Consider the following 21,576-nt stretch of genomic DNA (forward strand, 5'->3'; position numbering starts at 1 on the left):
AGACAGAGCTACGCTGATCTCGGCCGTCGCCGACCATAGTGAGAAAACCTTACATCCCTACGAATCTCACGTCCATTGTTCGAGGGGCGGCTCTCGCGCATTGCATCTCTACGGTCGCCCCATTATATTGTCGACAATTGGTGGCCTTTTTTCTTCGTTGTCGCCGGACATTCTCACGAACTTTCTCGTTGCTCGCAGCCCGCGGCGTATCGCGGCCGGAATCCCGTTAACCTTGACCTCTATCTTTCGAACAGCCGACGACTACCTAGTTGGGATCAGACACCAGATGAGTGCGAATTGAGCGTGGTTCGATCAATATGGGGTCTTTTTTCAAGAATCTGAGGTCTACTAATGTATGTTCTTGTCTCTGCATTTTGCGGCTGGCTTGCTCAGGCTCAATTGCAGCCTGTGCCATCATCCACGGCTAGGCAGACAGCCATGATGGTACCTTCTTTCTCGATGTGTTCATACTAATTTGTTTATCGCAGGGCCCATTATCGCCCACAACGAATATATCGTCCCCGAAAAAAGACAATCATGTATTACCAATCAGCCCTCTGGAGCGAATGCTGCAGGAAGACCGGAGCCCTGTGSGAGCCGATGGAAGCGATAAGTTCTTTGGCATGGAGAATGTAAGTCATTTTCAATTTCCTCGTTCATAAAAATCCAAAACTAACAATACCTAGTATGGAAACACATGGTACAATATCCGTTCGGGTTCCGCTTGTCACCGCACTAACCGCTGAGCACAGTTATTGCAACTCCATCCTACAATGTCTATACTATTCGGTCCCCTTCCGAGAGTCCGTCATAAACTATCCGAAGCGCACGCCGATCGAATCGCTCGAAACTGCTCTTTCCAGAAACCTAAAATACCAGAGTCCAGAAGCCTTCTTCGAAGCCGAAGCGGCCGCCGCAAAGGCAAAGCATACGGCAGGTCAATCGTCATCTCGCAATGCAGGCGTGACTCCGGTCCAGCCGCAGAAACCTGAAGACAAAGACTCGCCCGAGTATAAGAAAAAGGTCGCTATTCAAACGCTCCCGCTCCTCGAAACGAAAGATAATTCGGCGAGTTATGGAATGTCAGAGTCGCTATTCACATCGCTGAAAGATATCTTCGAGTCCGTGGTGGGCAGCCAGTCAAAACTCGGCGTTGTCAGGCCACACCATTTTTTGGAGGTTCTTCGCCGTGAGAACGAGATGTTCCGCACTGCAATGCACCAAGACGCGCACGAATTTCTGAATCTTCTACTCAACGAAGTGGTCACAAACGTGGAGGCCGAATCGATGAAACAGATTGAAAACTTCCCCACCGATAACACCGATTCCGAGCAAACTGTCGCCGTAACGGACTCATCCACGACCTCCACCGGAACACAAGTGAGCGGTTCCACAGGATCGAAGACACCCAATACCACTCGCTGGGTGCATGAATTATTCGAGGGTACATTAACATCAGAAACGCAGTGTCTGACTTGCGAGAAAGTTTCACAACGAGATGAAGTGTTTTTGGATCTATCGGTAGATTTAGAACAGCATTCGTCAGTTACATCGTGTTTGCGGAAATTTTCCGCAGAGGAAATGCTTTGCGAAAGAAACAAATTCCATTGCGACAACTGCGGTGGTTTGCAGGAAGCCGAAAAGCGCATGAAAATCAAGCGACTACCAAAAATTCTTGCTCTGCACCTGAAGCGTTTCAAATATACAGAGGATCTACAAAGACTACAGAAGCTATTTCATCGCGTCGTCTACCCCTATCATCTTCGCTTGTTCAACACTACGGACGATGCCGAAGATCCAGATCGTCTTTACGAGTTGTACGCGGTAGTGGTGCATATCGGAGGCGGTCCCTATCACGGTCACTATGTATCTATTATCAAAACCGAAGATCGCGGCTGGCTATTGTTTGACGACGAGATGGTGGAACCGGTAGACAAGAGCTACGTGCGCAACTTCTTCGGGGATCGACCGGGACTCGCCTGCGCTTATGTTCTGTTTTACCAAGAAACCACCTTGGAAGCCGTACAACGAGAACAAGAGCAAGAAGGCCACAACCCAATGAATGGGGCTGCGGATTTGAGGAACGAAATTCCTCTGACTTCACCCCTCAATCATATCCACACTTACACAGGACCGCCCGAAGATGAAGCGCATCGTTTGACGCCTCTGAGAGCTGTTCCCACCGCACCTCAAATGTCAACTCATCCAGAACATGCATTCTCGACGAGTCCTCCCGCACCTGTTCTGCCACAAATTCCGGTGGATACAGGAGCCAGCAAAAAAGCCGAAGCACAGTCTCGAAAGGAGCGGGCCAAAGAAGATAAAGAACGAAAGGCGGCTGAAAAGGAAAAGGAAAAAGCCGACAGACTAAAACGCAAAGAGCTAGAGGCGAAGCGCAGGGAGGACTTGAAGCGCGAAGACGCCGAAATGAAGGCCGTTCTTGAGCTCAGCAAGGCAACAAAAGCCGAAGAAGATCGAAAGACCAGCACGGAGAATGGAGAGAACGGACAACACAAATCACTGGCAGGTGGTTTGAACCGGTTCCGACGAAGCAGCAAGAGCTTGAGTCATAGATTTGCATTACCGAAAGAAGGCGGCAAAAGAGCAGCGTCATCAGAATTTGCACGCCCAGATGTTCTTTCTGAGAATGGCCATCCTCCGGACATGAAGTTGCACGAGCATGTCATTGAAGAGGATGCCCCAGCGGAAACGCCGCCGCCACCTCGTAGCGCTATTCCAGAAACAGTCACCCAGATCCCTGCAATTGCTCCTCGCAGCAAAGCCGACAAAACCGACAAAGCCGATAAAGATAAGGGCAACAAATGGAAGGGTTTCGGAATCAGGAAAAAATCAATGAGCTTACTGGGCTGAGCCCGTTATATTATTTTCGCTTAATGATCTTCGATTCTGGTACATACTTAGGTGCGAAATGAGGTTGACTCTCTTTCTCCAAAAAATGAGCATCGGTGCATTGCTTTGCGTCGGTAGCGTTGTGTATTCGGTCTTTTTGTCACTACCCAAAAAATCTTGCTTTCTTTTTTCCCTTGTCACTGTGCTTATGTGCGTCGGCTCTGGATCTGTCAGTCCGATACCCTTTGCTTGGCTTTCTGTTGAATTGGGAACTGTCTCATTAACCGTGGCGTTTTATATCATGAAGGCAACTCGGTTCGGTGCGTTTGTAGCTTACTATCGCTTCTGTTGAATGACTATTATTATTGCATGCACACACTCGCTCGAGTCGGGACTTCGAAATTATACATTTGTACACTAGGTATCCTAGGTTTATCGCTTAATAGGATCTGTGCAATTTGCTTTACATGAACTCTTCGCTGATAAAATTTCCCTGTCCGAGTAATCTAGTCTATTAATGGTCTAAACTGGCATGATTTTCAGATCCTGTTCGTCAAACGAGCTACGTGACAGTAACTGATTCACTCGGATTTCCATTATTGCGGACAGGAAAGCAACATCTAGCCATGGAGAATAGAAAGAGAGAACAAAGATCGAAAATCAATACCAAAAAGCCCTATCCACGCAACCTTCCCTAGCCCATCTCCGCCTCCTTTTCAAAATGATAGTGCTTGGATCGCCCCCGCCGATCCAATAATTTGGCCGCCACTTCCAAGACGAATGATACTGGATAAGTCCTTACTATGTTGTACTCTGCGAAGGCAATCACCACACGAAGCAGACACATATAACCCTACACGTATGATAAGCGGAAAATTTCAAAGGGTGGTTTCTCTCGGCGAGAAGACTCAAGACACAGTAATTCTGGCATACTGTTGCTCACTAGTCGGAGTTTCGTCTGATTCATAGGCCAGTGGAGGATAATATCGATGCCTGACCCTCAACCTTGCAACTATCCGAGTCTTAGGGTCCTTCCTTCTCGGTGGATTCCTCTTTCAGGGCATCGTTTGAGCCGTGGATATGATACTTAGAAGGCTCAATTGTCGACCGAATACCGCCTCTAAGGTCCAACAACTCCGCAGCAAGCTCAAAGAGAAAAGGTTGTGGGACAGTGGAGCGGTCTTTGGTTTCCCGAAGCCATGTACCAGTCCCAGCCATCAAAAACATATCGACAAGCATTGTACGAATGGAAGCCGACTCCTTCGTATTGTGATATACATACTGGACTATCTGCATACCAGGATACCACAAGCTCCCATCCGCAAGACCTACTTGACTTGCATCGACAATGGCGTCTATCGTAGCGTCTTGAAATCCAACATCCATGAGCTTATCTCCAAGTGTATAAGCCTTGGCAAGATTAAGATATTCGACACCTTTCATTTCAACTGTCTCATCACAGACCACGGGCACCGTGCCGTAATAGAGCCAGTGAACGTAAATGGCGAATATTTCTGGTTCATCTTCGGGCAGCCGAACAGTGCGTTCACGGGACTCTTGCCACGCACCCGATAAGGCCTTGTCGAAGAAAGGGGATGATTTACGAATCAGTTTCTCATGAACGCTGGAGATCTCGCCTTGAGGCCCGACAGCGATGTCAACTGTTCTCCCCATGAGCCTGATAAAATATAAGCATATACAGTTGTGAACAGATATTTGATTGGTTCATACTTCTCCCCATCATTTTTAGAAACTCGGATCGGCAGCGAAGACATGTTGTCTAAGTGAGTCTGAAAGTTGTTTGGAATTTTCTCAAGGAGGGCAGCTTAGCGCGGGTTCGGATCAAGTTGATGTGGCTGAGATGCTTTGTGGAGGATGGCAGTTCGAGAGCTTGATAGGTTGAAAGTGGCAACTTAACAAGGATGTTTCCTTTACCTCAATGCCCCGGAACGGTTGGTACATATTGTACATGAAGCACAAAGCAAAAAGACCACAAATTCTGATGAGGGCTCATAACTGTCTGTATTGAGGCATCCATTCTATCTACTCTGTGTGCACCTAGGCGAGGGCATATAGATCAATACTATGCCTGACCAGGCACCGCCTACCACACACGGGGGATCTCGTCAAGTTCTGTCTTCAATACCTATCAAATTACTAGTAAATGCTTAGAATTTGCTGGTCAAATACAGCGCTGCTAGGGAACTGCCATCAATAAGAGAGACGGCCCCCTAAACGAGCTCAACCTTCAGGTCACTGGAGGCAGCCCGCAACGCTATAATCATTAGGTATAAGTTGGCTGACAATTGAGCGCCCAGCCTGTTGACGGTGACTCCCGAGATGTGCTGTATTCTACCAGCAGCTTCCAGCCAATTACTGATAGTTTTATAATCATTAAAGACAAAATGTCTAGTCTTTGTGCTTCTTACGGTATATGGATTGGCCCTTGCCGGCCGAAGATCGAGGGCCTCGTGAGACCGTTCTATATTTTTGTTCGAGATTTCTCACTTAATTTCCTCTCTTTCTGTTAAGTGCACGACTTGTTCTGCCGAAGGTATTTCCAAGACTGAGGTTAGCACGATGTTTTCCACGGCAATTAGAGTCGCGAAAAATGAAGGCGAAAAGTATGATGCCACACGTTGACCTTGATTCAAGATATCTCATGCTAATGTCTTATAGATTTATGGGGAGAGCAGTTGAATTCTTATTGGGCAAAGGAAAAGAGAGATTCTTCGTCCATGAAAAATTGATTCGTGCCTCGTCCCCTTTCTTCGATAAGGTCATGTCAGCTACCTGCCTCGAATCCATGCAGCATACTGGCACCATTCAGCTATCAGAAGACGAGCCAGAGATATTCGGCATCTACGTCCATTGGCTCTACTACAACAAGCTTCCTGTATGCTGTAACGAACCAGGATGTGCGGCAAACCAGGAATACCTCAAACTCGTCAAGGCTTATACACTCGGGAACAAATTGATGGACACGGGGTTCCAGAATGCAGCGATTGATGCTATTGTTGAGAAAAGTACATCGGCAGCATCGGATGGGAAGAGGTATTATCCTGTTACAGAAGTGGTTGAATACGCCTACAACAACACTCATCTTTTAGCTCCCATTCGTCGATTACTTGTAGATATGCACGTCTCTGTTGGCAGTGGTAAATGGCTTGACTATGGGAACTTCAACTCAGAGAGAGTGCCGCAGCGTTTTCTCTTTGAGCTTAGTTCAAAGTTGTTGGATCTGCGACGCGGAACTAGGGCGGAGGTCAAAGCTTCTGACTATCATGTTCATGTAGCAGCTGACATGAAAATGGAGACTGAGAAGACTGAGATGGAGATTTTTTGAGGCAAGTTGCAATTTGCAGAAGCAGGGATTCTTGATCATGTGCGACAAATACAATCAAAGCAATCAACAATACTCAATTGAGTTCAAGCTTGACCTGGTGGGCGCCTGAAGGGATTCATGCAATTTAGAGCCTTTCAAAATAATTCCAAGGGCTTACACACTCTTATTCTTCTACCGTCAACGCTGTAAATTGGCTCGCACACAAATCACAATGACCGACCTAGAAGCCTGCGGGCCCCGTCATCGATCATGTCCACTGGTAGCTATATATCTGGAGGGATAAGTATATAAGTAATTATTCGTAGCTTTACCTCTCATGTGTTGGAGAATAGATCATGACCATACTACCTTCCTTCGGACAGATCAAGGTCCTCTTGAATACCGATGGTCGTGACCTTGTAGAAAGCCCATCTTAGATAGTTTTAGAATAAGTCACATAAAATCTCATAGTAACCGAAATCATTCCGCGATGATATCGTTAGCCCTCATCCACCAGACCTAGCATTGTTAAAGAAAAGTGCGGATTAACGACTCAATTTCTCATGAACGCCAAAACTTTTAAGTTGTGGGCCCCCCCCCTTTTCCTCCCCAATAGATATGTCGACCATGCTCCCCGAAAGCCTGGTTACCGATTAAATTCGTAATGATACTTCATGGAAGGTCTCGCATACATATCCCCTTCCGTTATCGAAAACTACTCGAATCAATAGTGAAGCCATCGTATCTACAGCAATTAGAGCACTAAAACCAACGATATGCTCGAAAAGCGCACCTAGATAGTGGGGAGCTGCTGCTAGAATAAATACAAATTGGCATGACCTTGTTTGCAAAGGTGCTGTTGAAGATCACAAAAAAATCTTTCCAGGTTTGCCAAGATAGAAGCCAGCTGGATACATTTGATGCATCGTCTTCCGGTTCCAATCGTCACTTCCGCATATGTCAATTGATCACCTGGGCATTTTGCGTATGAGTGGTGACATGAATCAGAAAAAAATCTATCTTAAGAGTCGTCTGCAACAGATCAATCTTGATGCAAATGGACGATCTAGCATCAAAACTGTAAGTAAGACGCAGCAAATCAGCATGGCATGTTAGACTATTATAGTACATGAATAGAAACTCATCTGGTTTACTTTTCCATCCCTTAGATGTCAATATTCAGTGTTTCGCCTACACTGGTGAGTAGGACGATCAATACAGCGATTGGGCTGCTCACGACTTTATTCAAAGACCCATCGTAGGAAGGCTGAAAATATCGAATGTCGATCATCACCTCTTACCTATTATCATCTAACATCGTGTACCTAGTGCTTACGGTTGACGTCAACTTCGAGGGGTCCAAACCCTAATCCGACCCCCACAAGATGTCAAGCAACCAACTTACAGTTCTTAAACTATAAGAAAACTGCTTACATTTTACGTATGTTCAAAGTTTGTTTGATCGCGCGTGGAATTACTAGTATTGATTAAGCCGAATCCCAAATATAGAACTGGGCCGAATTTTGGGGCCAAAACCACATGCAACCAAGATCTGCGGATGTAGATACATAACTAGGAGATCGACAGATGCTTTCCGTTGTACAATAACTTATCAGGTCTCTGCAGAGACGTTTGCCAAGCGACTTAAAGGTTCCATTAAGGGTGATTTTCACGACATGTGTGCGAAGTCGGATGGATGCAACCGAGCATATTGCTTCAATGATGTTAATCATGTCATGAAAAGGCGAGGACGCCCAGATGACATCAACGTACGACCAAATCCAATAAAAGAGAGAAAATGCGATATTAGATGTGGTTACCATGCTTGACATTCTGGCTATAAGAAGACGATGTTTTCCCAGGTCAGTTGGCATTCATATCAACCACCACAACAAAGGAACCTTCGCCTAGACAAGAAAAACCCCATTCATAACTTATCTCAATCTCTACTTCGCAAATTAACATCATGAAGTCATCCGTAACCAAGATTCTCAGCGGCCTATTTATCGGCCTCCTCCTTGGAGCCCCTGCCTTGGGCAACCCTGTCCCTATCGAAGGTGAGAAAGGAGTCGAAAAGCGCCAATTCCTAGAAGAACTCATCATTGCTGCTATTACCGGCGCTGGCTCTGGTGCTTTGAATAGTCTCCTTGGCCCTGAACAACCGTAAGCCTGGCCCATATTCCTTACATTACCACCCCTCATAGGAAAACTAACTTGGTGAATAGAGGATGCACCTGGAAAAGCACCCATGACGACCAAAACTGGTGGGCACGAGTCTATACTGAGATATCCGGCACAAACTACACAGCAGCCGACATCTGCTGGACCCAAGGCGGCTACACCATCACCGACAATGACGCCCAAGCCGCCACCTGTCTGCTCAACGAACACATCAACCAGGATTTTTCATGCATCAGCCAAGACGACACCAACTGCAACTACCCGAACTCTGCGTTTGGGAATGTGCGTATCTTGCACGATTTGAGTACGAGTGCGCACCAGCAATTGGATTCTTTTGCTGGTCAACGGGCGATTAATGTTACAAACACGATCCCAGGTCTTGAGCATGGATTTGATATTTCGACCAACGTGAACATGTTGATATACAACAACGATGGAACATCGACTGGATGGACTGTTGAGCTTCGTGGCACTGGTGATGAGGACTGTTAAAAAGGGGATTGCGGAACCATGACGAATTAATTGATGTATTTATGCTTAAGCGATAACAATAGCTGCTCTTATAGTCCAAACAACCTCTACAGATATTATGTTAAAAAGTTCACCTCGTACAAACGTAGATTTCAAATATGAGTCTAAATTTGCACACTTGATAGTTGAAAAGCAGGCATGACGTGCTCGAATTGTTGCGGATCATAATTGCCTAAAGAGGAAACTTTTCTGACATCCCGGCGTCGTCAGTTTGTCAGAAAAGCCGAACCACGAACCAACGAAGCAGCCAGATATCTCATTAAGTTTATAGATTGAGCGTAAATCTAGTGAAAGCATCAGATTTCTGACATGCTCACAAATATTAAATCATGATTTATAATCGTCCTTTCGACATGCCGAGCGTAACTATGTTCGCTGAGAGCACATAAATACGAGTCAAAGCCTAGGATGTAGTCTGAAATTAACAATCAATACATTCAAATCATTTCAAAATTTGCAAGGCAGTCTACATACATCAGCACATTATCAAAATGTCCAAGCCAACCATCGTCATCGTCCCTGGCTCCTTCACATCTGCAGCAGCCTACGAGACACTCGCTTCCGTCTTAGCCAAACAATACAACTACGAAGTCATCGTCGGCACTCTCCAATCTACCATCCGCGCACCTCCCGAAAAGGCAGCAACATTACAAGAAGACGCCGCCTATTTCCGGGGAGTCATCGAAGCGCTCTTAAACCAGGGTAAAGACGTTGTCGTCGTTGGACATTCTTATGGCGGCATTGTAGCTACCGAAAGTGTCAAAAAGGTCACTCATAGCGAGCGTCAAGCGCAGGGCAAGAGCACCGGTGGTGTTACTAAGATTATCTATGTGGCTTCTATAGTTGCAGAGATTGGAGAGACTGCTATTCAGGCGATGGGAGGGCAATTGGGTCCTACCATCAAGATATTGGTGTGTCTTTCATTCACCCGTATTCGGAACAATATTCTGACTTTTTATAGGGCGACTACATGTATTTCGATACAGAAGCTGGTGCCTCTTACCTCTACGACGGGCTATCGTCAAACGAGGCCCTGGAAACAGGCCGGAAATACACTACCATCCATGCGACGACAAGCTTCCTTGATCCGGCCACAAACGCTGCGGTTGACCATGTCCCCGTGACATACATACACACTGCGAAAGACAATATCGTCCCCCCGGAAAGACAGCAGCAAATTGTGGAGAGTCTCAAGTCGAGGAATGCGAGAAATGTGTCTACAATCACCATCAACGAGGGCCATATGCCGCAAGTATTGGCTCCGGAGGTGTTGGCGAAGGCGATTGTTGAAGGTATTTCTCAAGAGTAAGAATTGAATCCATATTTGTACCTTGGTTCTCACACCCAGGCATACCCACCTAGTTCATATTGGCAGGTAGCAATAAGAAGTAGTACCATGTAAACATCAAGCTGATTAGATGCTCTTTGACTAAGTCACATACGCTGGCCGTATGAATTGTAAGCAGCAAAAATATTGCACCAACCGCCCAGATAAACATCTAAAAATAAAACTGCGCCGTAGAACAAAAGTATGGACCGGTGTTGTAAGAAATTTGAGACCCGAGCTCGTAAATCCCAGATGCATTATTCATATCGATTGCCAAAACCCCAGCATTATCCCAGTATCAACTCGTAGACAATGATAACCGTATTTATCACAATCAAGGGTACTATAGCGAAATGTTATCAGCACATGCCCCTCGAAATCGTAGTACTTCATCAAAGGACATACTTCGCATCACAGTCCGCACACTCGTAATCAGATTTACTGTCCGCGCTTTTATGCTTGAATTGTCATGACTCGAACCGAAGCCTGGTTCTGGTTGCGCACGACCCCAGCCAACTAATCAAATATCCATGTCAGAGTCGATTCTGAGATAGCAGCATGTATTGGAGATTATACGAATTGTAACGTACTTCTTGCGAGGAACCGGTCTTCTGAGAGAACTGCGACAGCATTTATAAGGAGTATTGCAACTGTTGCAATTAGCCAGTTAGTCAATCGGTCGTTTTGGGTAAAAGTGGTATGCAGAGGAGGATATACCATATATCAATCTGCCGAAGCCGAACAACATCTTGCCGGAGGATTTTATTATTCTGGCTGATAGTTTGACACGAAGTCGTGATATGGCAAGCTGCGAAAGGAATCTGTGATGTGGTTGTTTCTCGAAGCTGGCCAGGCTGGCGGATGATGTTGATGTTTGCTCTGTTTGACTGCTTTTCTGCCACCGCCTGTTGTGCTTTATTAGGGTTAGGGTCATACGCTTATCAGACCCACCGCCTAAGCATGTGGCCACTGCCGACTGGCTGGAAATCTATCTGATGAAGACATACTGCCACTTGCCAGATTGAACATCATCAATGCCATCCTCGACAAGATGGCCATATTAGCAGGTAGGCTAAGTCGATTGGGTTGATAAAGAACCCATACACTAACTCTAAGTAGGCTTGATTCTCTATGCATCTATMCCCGCCATCATCCTTCTACATCTGCTTGCCTCGCCACATACAAAAGTCGAGGAATCGTTCCACATTCAAGCAACGCATGATATCTTAACATTTGGGATTCCGTCACCTCTTCAACTCAATCGTAGTGCAATTGCCGAAAAATTCCAGGCTAACTATGATCACTTCAGCTTTCCGGGAGCTGTTCCCCGCACTTTCATTGGAGCACTAGCGCTCGCGAGTGCTTCGGGGCCCGTCATCTGGTTTCAAGAGAACGTTGATAGACAATTATTGGGTAAGTTATCCAGTGATGACGTGTAGCACCAGTGCTAATTGAAGCTACTTCATGATAGTTCGCGCAATCCTTGGCCTGTTCAATGCCGTATCCTTGATTGTATTCGCGCGGGGCATACAGAAGTCCTTCGGCAACGTGACGGCTTACTGGTACCTACTATTTCAGGCCAGCCAGTTCCACGTTGCTTACTATGCGTCGCGAACTCTGTCAAACATGTTTGCCTTTGGCATGAGTAAGCTTATTGCTTCATAGTCACTTTTGAATCTCATAATATTGACACATTTTAGCCACACTTGCGTTGCGACTTCTTCTTCCGGAGCCTGTCAGAAATGATGCAAAAAGTGTTAAATCTACAAGGACAAAGGAAAAAGCCACAAAAGCTACAAGGGACACCAAAAAAGGTACTACGGTCTTACCTAACTATTCAAGATATCGGCTTGCACTCGTCCTTTTCACTGTCGCTGGCATTATATTCCGTTCGGAGCTCGCACTTTTGCTAGCGACGAACACTATTTATTATTTCCTGACACGGCGGATTCGTATCTGGCAAGATATAATACCAGCCGGGATCATTGGGCTTCTTGTTGGTCTTACAGCCACTGTGATCGTCGATTCCTACTTCTGGCAAGAATTTCCCCTTTGGCCCGAATTCAGTGCATTCAAATTCAACGTGGTGTCAGGTCAAGCCTCCGCCTGGGGGACTGATCCCTGGTACTTCTACTTTACTAGTGCTCTGCCTCGCCTCCTTCTCAACCCATTGACCTGGTTGGTATGCATACCTGCTTCGCTCTTAGTATGCAAAAACAGACAGGCATCTCTATCTTTCATTGTTCCATCGCTTGCTTTTGTTGCGGTGTATAGTTTTCAACCACACAAAGAGTGGCGGTTCATTATCTATATTATCCCGGCATTGACAGCAGCAGCAGCTCAAGGCGCGGCGAATATATGGACCAATCGTGGAAAGTCAATACTTTATCGCTTACTCTCCTTCTCATTGGTGGTGTCCACGCTCGGCTCCTTTTTATTTTCCACTTTTATCCTCCTGCCGATTTCGTCGGCAAACTATCCAGGGGCTCAGGCTATTCAACGAGCTCACTTCCACGGTCAAGGCAGTCAACCCCGCATTACCCTGTACATGGGTAACCTGGCATGCCAGACAGGTGTCACTAGATTTCTACAACAATCTCAGAACTCTACCTTTGTAGGTGGGAGTGAAAAGGAGGCCAACATTGCCACAAAATGGGAATACGATAAAACAGAAGACCCGGTCTTGAAGTCTACACCAGAGTTTTGGTCAAACATTGATTATGCACTGGTCGAAGACCAAGAATTTGAGCAACTTAAATTACATTCATCAGACGCCGATTCGTGGGAAATCATAGATACTATCGTCGGATTCGGCGGATTCAAGCTCATCAAACCATCCGAGCCACGCCAGCACGACGATAGAAGCAGCATAGAGATCGACGCAATCAGATATATTGCGGGTGATAAAGGTGTTATTTACTACAAAATAATGCGAGACGAAATTACTCGACGCTTGACGAGAGGGTACTGGGCCGAGATGAGTCTGGTGCCGAGGATCAGGGTCGTGAGGCATTCGCGAGCTATCTGATTCGCTCTATTCTTGTATGATTATTTATTGAATCGGTTAATCATGTCGAATCCACATGAAAGCATATTGCAGTCAACTTGCATGAACCTGGGAAATCATCTCCAGATCCTACCTAGTGATAAGCCACTAACAGCAAAAGGAGTTGGGAAACAAAGAGGCACCATATTTGCTAACAAAGACCTTTGCACTAATAGTTCACTAAAAGAGAGAACGATGGCTAGCTATTGCCGTCTAGACTGAAAATAATGATCAAATGACATAAAGATTGATTATCCTCAATAATAGCCGGAAGGTGAGTGAGTTTACTGCGAATATGATACCGGAGCACTCTATCGTGGTTGCTTTCAGCCATTTTGAACAGACACCAGTAGCCATGCCTAAACCCCTCGAGTATTTGTTCTCGTTCTCCTACCTCGACTTCTTCTCCTTTTCTTCTCTTCTTGATCTCTCCATCTTGTACCTCGCACTTACATGACATCAGACCGGTACATCGAGTCAGTGCTTACACTACGATGATCATCAACATTACAATCGCGCTAGTTGGCATCCTTGCCAGCTTTGCTTACTTCCTGCTGATCTCCGGCAGTCGAGACAAGCGATTTCCAACAGGTATAGACCCATAGTGATAGATTTCCACTAAGAAGAATCATTTTCTGACATTGTATAGGTCCGCCAACACTACCCATCATCGGAAACCTCCATCAGCTTCCTCGACGTCGAGCCCATCTAAAGTAAGTCTTTTATTCTCATGTTTTTTAAGAGACGTCTCACAAGATCCAGATACACTGAATTGGCCAAGCAATATGGAGGCCTCTACACTGTCAAGGCCGGTCATCACACCATAGCCGTTATCACGGATCGCCGCATTGTGCGCGAGTTGATCGAAGAAAGGGGCTCTACGGCTAGTAATCGACCCTCATCATACATAATCCAGCATCTCATTGGCAAGAATGACCATCTACTCACCCTGCAATACGGCCAAAACTGGCGTGTTATTCGAAAGTTGATCCATCAGCACTTTACGGACTCGATGTGCGACAAAGCACACGTTCATCTTCAACATGCCGAGGGGGTGCAGATGCTGAGAGATTTTATTGTTGATCCAGATAATCATATGCAGCATCCTCGACGCTATTCGTGTAGTATCATGACCAGTACCAGTATGTTACGCCTGTCTCAGTCGTTGCTGCCACGGTTGCTAATTATGATAGTCTACGGTGTCCGCATACCCTCCATAAAGTCAACTTATATGGAGCACTTATATGAAATGCTTGATACATTTACTGCCCTTCTGGAACTTGGAGCCACCCCACCAGTCGATTTTTATCCATTCTTGAAATGGATTCCTGAACGTTTTCTCGGAAACTGGCGCACTAGATCCTACCACGTCAAAGGAATCATGGAATCCCTGCACCAAGGCATGTACAAACATGTTCTTGCCCGACGGGCCTCAGTCCACGAAAAGGAGAAAGCCACCCGCATCAAATCTCCATCTCTCATGGACAAAATATTCGACGTCCGGGAGGACCTCAACTTCTCAACCCACAAGCTATCCTTCATCGGTGGCGGTCTCGTAGAAGGCGGCTCCGAAACACCCGCCTGCATGATCCTAACCTTTATTGGCGCAATGACCAAATGGCCCTCAATTCAGAAAAGAGCACAAGCAGAAATTGACTCCATTATCGGCGAAGATCGTTCACCGACCTGGGCTGATTATGCGCGTCTTCCATATGTCGCGGCTATTGTCAAGGAGTGTTCTAGATGGAGACCCGTGGCGCCGTTGGGGATGCCTCATTCTCTTGATGCAGGTGAAATCCTCCCAATATCCATTTAGCAAGAACCCACTGACGTCTGATACATAGACGAATGGATTGACGGCCACCTCCTCCCGCGCGGCGCAACTCTAATAATAAATATCTGGGGCCTCAACCACGACGAAACTTATTACCCCAATCCTGAATCGTTCAACCCAGACCGCTTCTACATCCCCGGCACAGCCGTCCCCCTTGCACACGAATACATGAACAAAGCAGACTACAACACGCGCGACCATTACAGCTACGGCGCCGGTCGCCGCTTCTGTACCGGCATCCACCTCGCGGAACGCGACATGTTTATCGCCATGGCAATGTTGCTCTGGGCCTTCAACTTTGAGAAGCCTTTCGACCCCACGACGGGTTTGCCGATGGAGCCAGATCTGAGTCCCGATACGGGGTTTGTGGAGGGTTTGGTGGCGTGCCCGGCGCCGTTTCCGTGTAAGGTCTCACTGCGCTCTGGGAGGAGGTATGAGACGATCATGCGGGAATTTGAGGAAGCGAAGATTCATGTTTTTGCCAAGTACGATGAGAAGGTTGAGCTGTAGGCGATGCTGAGCCAGGGTGGCAGTGGATTAATGAGGATGAGGCGGACGAGCAAAGGTAGCTGATAGTCTCGATTGCCGTTCTATTAATGTACCTACTTGCTACAACTGATATAATCACACGCAATTGAACGATTCCGATACGCCTAATATGCATACATAAATTGTAATGATATCATGGATTCATAGATGCCCACATCTCAAACGTAAACCCCTTCGCAACTTCTATGCTCTTGATCTCATACTCTCTCATAGCTTGGCCCCACGCCTTGGCCGTCTCATCGTTCGTTCTCCTATTCACAATCATCTGTTCCTGATACGGCCGCTTAGTTTCTTCGTCGGCTTCGCGCCACATCTGCCCAAGTACAGCGCGAATTTCGTCTCGCGCAGCCTTAGCTTCGGGATTATTAGTGGCTTGTCGTTTATTTTCCTCGCATTGCTGTTTTGCGCGGATCCAATAGTCCTTTTGAAATGTGAGGAAGGGGTTGAGGGCGATTTTGGCTGGTTTGGCGGGTAGCTCGCCGATTTTGGCGCGGATGTGTTTCTCAAGGGCTTGTTTGTAGAGTTGCTGCTGTCGTTGTTCTTCGGTTGTCGGGGTGTTGGTGGATATGGCTGGCATAGGGGCTGGTACCGAGAAAGTTGGCTTGGATGTGGGAGCTTTGTTGATGGGCTTTGGCTTTGATGGCGTCGATGATTTTGGGCTCTGCTTTGCCGGTATGGATATGCTTTGTTTGAAAGAATCGACCGTCGGATAACGCACAGGTGTGATGTTGGCGTTGGGCTTAGATGACAGCGGAACTAACGGCGTCGGTATAGGAATAGGCCCTAGTATCTCCTCCATAATCTCTGCTGCCGCTCTCAATCCTGACAAGTATGCTCCATGCACAGTCGCTGGGTGTGTGGCACATGTAGCTTCGCCTGCAAAGTGAAGATTCCCAACAGCTTGTGCCATCAGATCGTAATCTCCAGGCAACGCATCAGCCGCTACATATGAGTATGTGCCACGGGTGAACTTGTCTGCTTTCCAACGCGTGACAATTGTTTCTAGTGGGTCCGGAACAGTTTTCGACTTGAAGATATTGCGAAGTTCAGAAAGCACTTCCGCGACAATCTCTTGATCCGGCATTGTTTCGGCTTGATGAGCAGCATCTCCAGCCATCAATGCAATCAGGACCGGAATACCGGATGTTTTGATGCAATTCCAAAACAAGTAGAATCTGCCTCGATTCTTGGCGTAGTGTGCTTGCGACATACTACCCGGGACTTCTGCATCGCGGAGAAGGCCAAACATGTCTCTATTGGTATCCCAGAATGGCTGATCAAATACCAAGACAACTTTGTTGAGCACACCAAAACCGAGACGATCCACTGCGCCGATTTTCCATTGCGGTAGGGAAGGAGCAAATTCTACTGAGCGATGTTTGAGTGTGCCCAATGACCCCGTGTATACAACGTGATCGGCATGGATGGGTCCATTTTCAGTATGGACAGTCGTCTTGCGATTCTTCGACTTGCCAGCCGCATCATACGTGATGTTGATAACGGTTTCATGGGTCCGAACGTCGAGTTTCGTGGGAAAAGCCCAAAGCCCCCGTGGTAGTTGTTGATATCCGCCAATGACCTGACTATGTTCACCTTCAAACTCATTCCCCATATCTTGATCCCATCCTGATAGGCTTAACGCGTTCAGATTGGTAGCATTAGCATACTCCAAATTTGCATAGTGCCAGTTCAAAAGCCGCATGTCCTTTGGTGTCAGAGGGAGCATATGCTGATATTGCCTGACACCTTCATCCATGACAGCTCCAAGAGTCTGCGTGGGTGACGTTTTGGCAATTTCATCAAGTTGTAAATCGGTCCGAGGTGAAACACCGCCCCGTAAATTCCAGCCCATGCTTTGACACTCCATGGCTGCCGGTAACTCTTCATCCGGGCCAAGATCTGGAATTTGGGCGGTTGATGGTGGGGGTAGGATTCGAGAAGCATTGTGACCTATTCCACGACGGAACCTTGCTGCAGGAAGCATCAAATGATGAGTTCCAGCGGCCCGAGCTTCTTCGTATTGATGTACTGTGACGCCATCATCAATAGGAATGTCACGACCATGGTTTATCATCTCGCGGTCTCCCTCTGCAGTAGGCTGAATAGCTGCTTTATGCCTATAATTACCGGAACGGTCGAGGACATCGTTGTACAGCCGTTCGTCCATTGCGTCTTGCATTTCGTCGACAGCCGAGCCGTCAATGTCGTAAATTGTGGAGATATCCCGGAGCAAGTGATAACGTAGCGCAAGTTGTGACCTGATAATCGGATCTAACGGATTCCCTCGGTCAAACCCAACTATAATCTGAGCGCCCATTTCAGCAGTTGGCCGCAGCCCCTTTGGAAGGGTAGTCTTCTGATGGCTTTTAAGGGGATGCGAGTATATACGTCCGCCGATTCGACGCCTTCCCTCGAGCACTATAATCTTCAACGATGTGACTTTGTCTCTATACTGCTGATATAACCCTTCTAACTGTCTAGCACAAGCTAGGCCTGCAACACCGGCCCCCACAATAACAATGACCGGTCCGTCATCTCTGCGCCGGCCTTTCTTGGGTGTAACGAGAGCCGGAGGAACCTCGACACAGCCAAAGTTGATATATCCATTGCGTAACAGCCACTCATACGCAAAGTCTGCCAAGCCCATCCATCTGAAATCTTTAGCACAGCCAAGTGCTTCCTCACGGGTCACGCTGATCATTGGGTTGCGGGTCCATAGGCGCAAAATGCCGTTTCGGATATTGAGGTATGTCGTGACATGAAGATGGCATAGATGATGTTGCAATACATTCTGCTCGTTCTTGTGAAGGGCGAAAGGATTGAGTCGTGAAGAGTATGCAGCTGTTATACATTGTTGAGCATAGACTGGTCCGGGAAGTGTACTCGGTATTGAAGAGCGTGGTTTGAACTCCTCGTAGTTGGGTGCCTCCACATCGGCCGCGTAGACCTGCTTCAGTATGTTAGCAGGCTTCGTGGCCGCCGCCGGAGACGTTGATTTAATTCGAGGCCACGGGGATGTGTTCGAAACGGAGGTGTTGGGTGTATTGTGGCCTGTGAGATCTGAATCCTGTTCTGCCGGGTATGACTTTTCGGATGCGCTTTGCAAAGAGAACGAAGCCGAGTCTCCTAAAACAGTATTGTGCAATATTCCATTTTGAGGTGATTGATTTAGAGAGTTCACGTTATACGAACCATTGAGACCTTGCGTGGAGATCTCCAAGTCGGCGCCCTTGATACATGGATATGTCGGTGCTGTTTCAATGATGCGTCGGCGTTTTGACGGAGGCAGGGGCAGCTGCTGAGAAGCAGGTGCGAATGCATAGTGTTTGAAGGTCAGTGATTTCAAAGCGCCTGCACTCATTCTTGCGCTATTATCTCCTTGCCCGGTCGCCATTGCCGTGGATGCGGAGATTGAGAGGATCGGAGTAGGGCTTCTGTCTGCCGGGGTATACGGATGCATGCAGGTGGATATGATTTTTCCTCTATTTCAGTTTTTTGAGCCCAGCGGCCATTTATTCAGGTGGTTATTCCATACACGACCGTCCAGATATCTCGTTCCTATCAATATCGTGTAGGTGCGGGACATGCATCTCGGATGTGAAGATGAAGATGATATAGTGGAGGGCTATCGGCCAAGGGCGCAGATTGTAGCCATTGATGGAAACTAGAATTTCATTGATCAGAAGATGTCAAATATAGCGATATCATCTCAGGTTCATGATAGAGAGTAATTGGTGTATCTGGTGCGGAGATGTATAGAGAATGAACAGATCAGAATGGGGAAGCGGGAGGGTCACTGTGGCCTTACTCTTTCCGGACGCTCTTTCCTTCGCACCTCTGCAGCAATTTACTTCTTAATCCCTTCAACAATTGCCCCGTCTTCTCAATTCCAGTTTTTCGGCAACATTTGATTCTACCGTACAGTCTTGACGACAGATATCGAACAATTGCTCTATTCGGCTTGGCTTTTTACTTCGTCTGTCCCGTTCGGCGGGTCCAGCGTATTTCTCAGACCGATGCACATTCTTTGCACGCTGACTCAACCCTATTATTCACGATAAATTTACTAACAATATGATCGTACCCTAGCTTTCTGTTGATACTGACAGACTATGTGTATGCTCGCCAGTGATCTGGCCATACCCGATCATATTGATGTCCAACTTAATCCTATCTCAGCAGCCTACCTGAACGAACGCCGGTACGAACAATATGAATCGAGATCTAGAGGCCAAGAACGGAGACAAGGAAATACACGAAGGAGCTACAATGGCAATCGGGGCATATGGTAGAAAATTGAATATATGTGATTATCAGCTGATAATAGAGCCGGCATATAGATCATATGTTCCGTTTATGATGATTGTATGACTGTACAGTGCCGCTACAATTTCGCCCTCTCCTTCTTGACCTTCTGATCCCAGCTCTTTTGCGAGCCGAAATTGACCGCCATATTCCACACCGCAGCAGCCACACCCACCGGCGGCGCAAGCAAAAGAACCCATGCCCACCATCGAGGACTATTGTCCTGGATCGTAAGAATCGCCTTATCCACCTCCTTGGCAAGATCGGCTTTATCACCATCATTCCAAACAATCACGCCACGCGAGCCCTTGTCGAGATCCTGCTCCGAAGCTTTATTTCTATACAATGCCTTCTTAACTTTTCCCTGCACATCACCCTGGCTCTTGACTCGATTCTCGGCATCCTCTGCTGTTAAATGCGGATCTCGCGCGCGTAATCGCGACATTTGCACCGCTGGATCCTTGACTGCCACCACAATCACTGTTCCACAGATGACATCCATTCCCGACTCAAATAGTAGCGGCACATCCAGCACCACAGCCCAATTACCGCGCAAGTAGTAATATAATAAAGACTTATAAACCTCCCATCGCACCGCCGGATGTACAATCTTATTAAGTATCGTCCTATCGCGTTTCCGTTCGTCGCTATCGCCAAATACTCGTCTACCCAGCGCGGGCCGATTTAATCCTTGTTTCCCTTCGGCATCTGCCGGTAGTAGCAGGTCTGGTGTGGTGGAGCCAAAGTAGTTGACTATAGCTTTGTAGCCTGCTGTACCTGGTTCGACGACTTTACGGGCAAGGATGTCAGCGTCGATAATGGGGAGGTTGTGTGGTGGCGAGGAGAGGAGGGAGGACACGGTGGATTTGCCGGTGGCTATAGAGCCGGTGAGACCGATAATCAGCATTTTCTTTGTTGTAGGTAGTCAGCTATGAGATCGGTTAATTTGCTTGGATGTGTTGCAATTGCAAATCAGTAGGCACTGTTGAGGACCACTGTATTAGGTGAGGTTTGATGTGGAGGCCTAGATTCTCTAGATAGTGATTAACTCTGTACTGAAGCTTGAATAAACATTGAAGAGAACAAGAGTGATAATTGACACAGGAAGATGACATCGGGACCAACGTCACTAAAGAAGCCGAGCCGAGGCCTCGCGGTATGAGCAGGGTTACTTAGGGTTACGTGTACTGTGCCAAGATATCGCCTTTCGTGCCGTCTCCCCATTCCTCTTTCTCTTCGCATCTTACATCTCCAAATTCAAGCATCGCCAACATGCCACACGAACCAGGAGCCAAATAACATGTCGACAAGAGAAACTTATTCAGGCGCAAGCTGAGCAGCGAAATGACACAAAGTCACCGCCGATATCTACTGATTTGGCTATCAAGCCGGGCTCTACGACCGCATTTCAGATACAGCCCAGTCGGAAAGAGGATACCAGTGCCAAAGACCGAGTCAAGAACCAAATGTTTTTAAAGTGGCGAAAACGACGTCAAAGAGAAAGCACTTGGAGATTGATCGATAGATAGAAGACAGTTTCGAAGTCTTCTATCAGAACATGACGCAATCCCTAAGACTCCTGCTCTAGTTTTGACTGCTTCCTCTCCCCAGCCTGCAACAGACTCGAA

At 47.0% G+C, this 21,576-nt stretch overlaps 8 protein-coding genes across 8 annotated transcripts; 5 read left to right on the plus strand and 3 right to left on the minus strand.

The window, feature by feature from the left end:
• Window positions 1-566: 566 nt before the first annotated feature.
• Window positions 567-2,871, plus strand: BHQ10_001908 (uncharacterized protein; the record flags this gene model as incomplete). The annotated part of the gene is made up of 3 exons (XM_040873995.1): window positions 567-632; window positions 687-700; window positions 753-2,871. The coding sequence occupies 3 exons, from the start codon at window positions 567-569 to the stop codon at window positions 2,869-2,871; spliced, it is 2,199 nt and encodes a 732-aa protein (XP_040730413.1).
• A 1,002-nt stretch (window positions 2,872-3,873) lies between these two features.
• On the minus strand, window positions 3,874-4,625 carry BHQ10_001909 (uncharacterized protein; the record flags this gene model as incomplete). The annotated part of the gene is made up of 2 exons (XM_040873996.1): window positions 3,874-4,528; window positions 4,582-4,625. The coding sequence occupies 2 exons, from the start codon at window positions 4,623-4,625 to the stop codon at window positions 3,874-3,876; spliced, it is 699 nt and encodes a 232-aa protein (XP_040730414.1).
• An 805-nt stretch (window positions 4,626-5,430) lies between these two features.
• BHQ10_001910 (uncharacterized protein) lies at window positions 5,431-6,196 on the plus strand (the record flags this gene model as incomplete). Its single annotated transcript, XM_040873998.1, has 2 exons — window positions 5,431-5,474; window positions 5,530-6,196. The coding sequence occupies 2 exons, from the start codon at window positions 5,431-5,433 to the stop codon at window positions 6,194-6,196; spliced, it is 711 nt and encodes a 236-aa protein (XP_040730415.1).
• A 1,945-nt stretch (window positions 6,197-8,141) lies between these two features.
• BHQ10_001911 (uncharacterized protein) lies at window positions 8,142-8,848 on the plus strand (the record flags this gene model as incomplete). Its single annotated transcript, XM_040873999.1, has 2 exons — window positions 8,142-8,338; window positions 8,401-8,848. 2 exons carry the CDS (start codon window positions 8,142-8,144, stop codon window positions 8,846-8,848), a joined length of 645 nt encoding a protein of 214 aa, XP_040730416.1.
• Window positions 8,849-9,378: 530 nt separating this feature from the next.
• BHQ10_001912 (uncharacterized protein) lies at window positions 9,379-13,242 on the plus strand (the record flags this gene model as incomplete). Its single annotated transcript, XM_040874000.1, has 7 exons — window positions 9,379-9,798; window positions 9,849-10,192; window positions 11,235-11,281; window positions 11,334-11,627; window positions 11,686-11,859; window positions 11,915-12,392; window positions 12,489-13,242. 7 exons carry the CDS (start codon window positions 9,379-9,381, stop codon window positions 13,240-13,242), a joined length of 2,511 nt encoding a protein of 836 aa, XP_040730417.1.
• A 512-nt stretch (window positions 13,243-13,754) lies between these two features.
• Window positions 13,755-15,604, plus strand: BHQ10_001913 (uncharacterized protein; the record flags this gene model as incomplete). Its single annotated transcript, XM_040874001.1, has 5 exons — window positions 13,755-13,851; window positions 13,910-13,973; window positions 14,023-14,402; window positions 14,454-15,050; window positions 15,105-15,604. The coding sequence occupies 5 exons, from the start codon at window positions 13,755-13,757 to the stop codon at window positions 15,602-15,604; spliced, it is 1,638 nt and encodes a 545-aa protein (XP_040730418.1).
• Window positions 15,605-15,776: 172 nt separating this feature from the next.
• BHQ10_001914 (uncharacterized protein) lies at window positions 15,777-19,037 on the minus strand (the record flags this gene model as incomplete). Its single annotated transcript, XM_040874002.1, has 1 exon — window positions 15,777-19,037. One exon carries the CDS (start codon window positions 19,035-19,037, stop codon window positions 15,777-15,779), a length of 3,261 nt encoding a protein of 1,086 aa, XP_040730419.1.
• Window positions 19,038-20,027: 990 nt separating this feature from the next.
• Window positions 20,028-20,855, minus strand: BHQ10_001915 (uncharacterized protein; the record flags this gene model as incomplete). Its single annotated transcript, XM_040874003.1, has 1 exon — window positions 20,028-20,855. The coding sequence occupies one exon, from the start codon at window positions 20,853-20,855 to the stop codon at window positions 20,028-20,030; it is 828 nt and encodes a 275-aa protein (XP_040730420.1).
• Between the last annotated feature and the right edge of the window lie 721 nt (window positions 20,856-21,576).

Source organism: Talaromyces amestolkiae, assembly GCF_001896365.1.
Source record: "Talaromyces amestolkiae strain CIB chromosome Unknown scaffold2.1, whole genome shotgun sequence".
In the NCBI taxonomy this organism is placed as follows: domain Eukaryota; kingdom Fungi; phylum Ascomycota; class Eurotiomycetes; order Eurotiales; family Trichocomaceae; genus Talaromyces; species Talaromyces amestolkiae.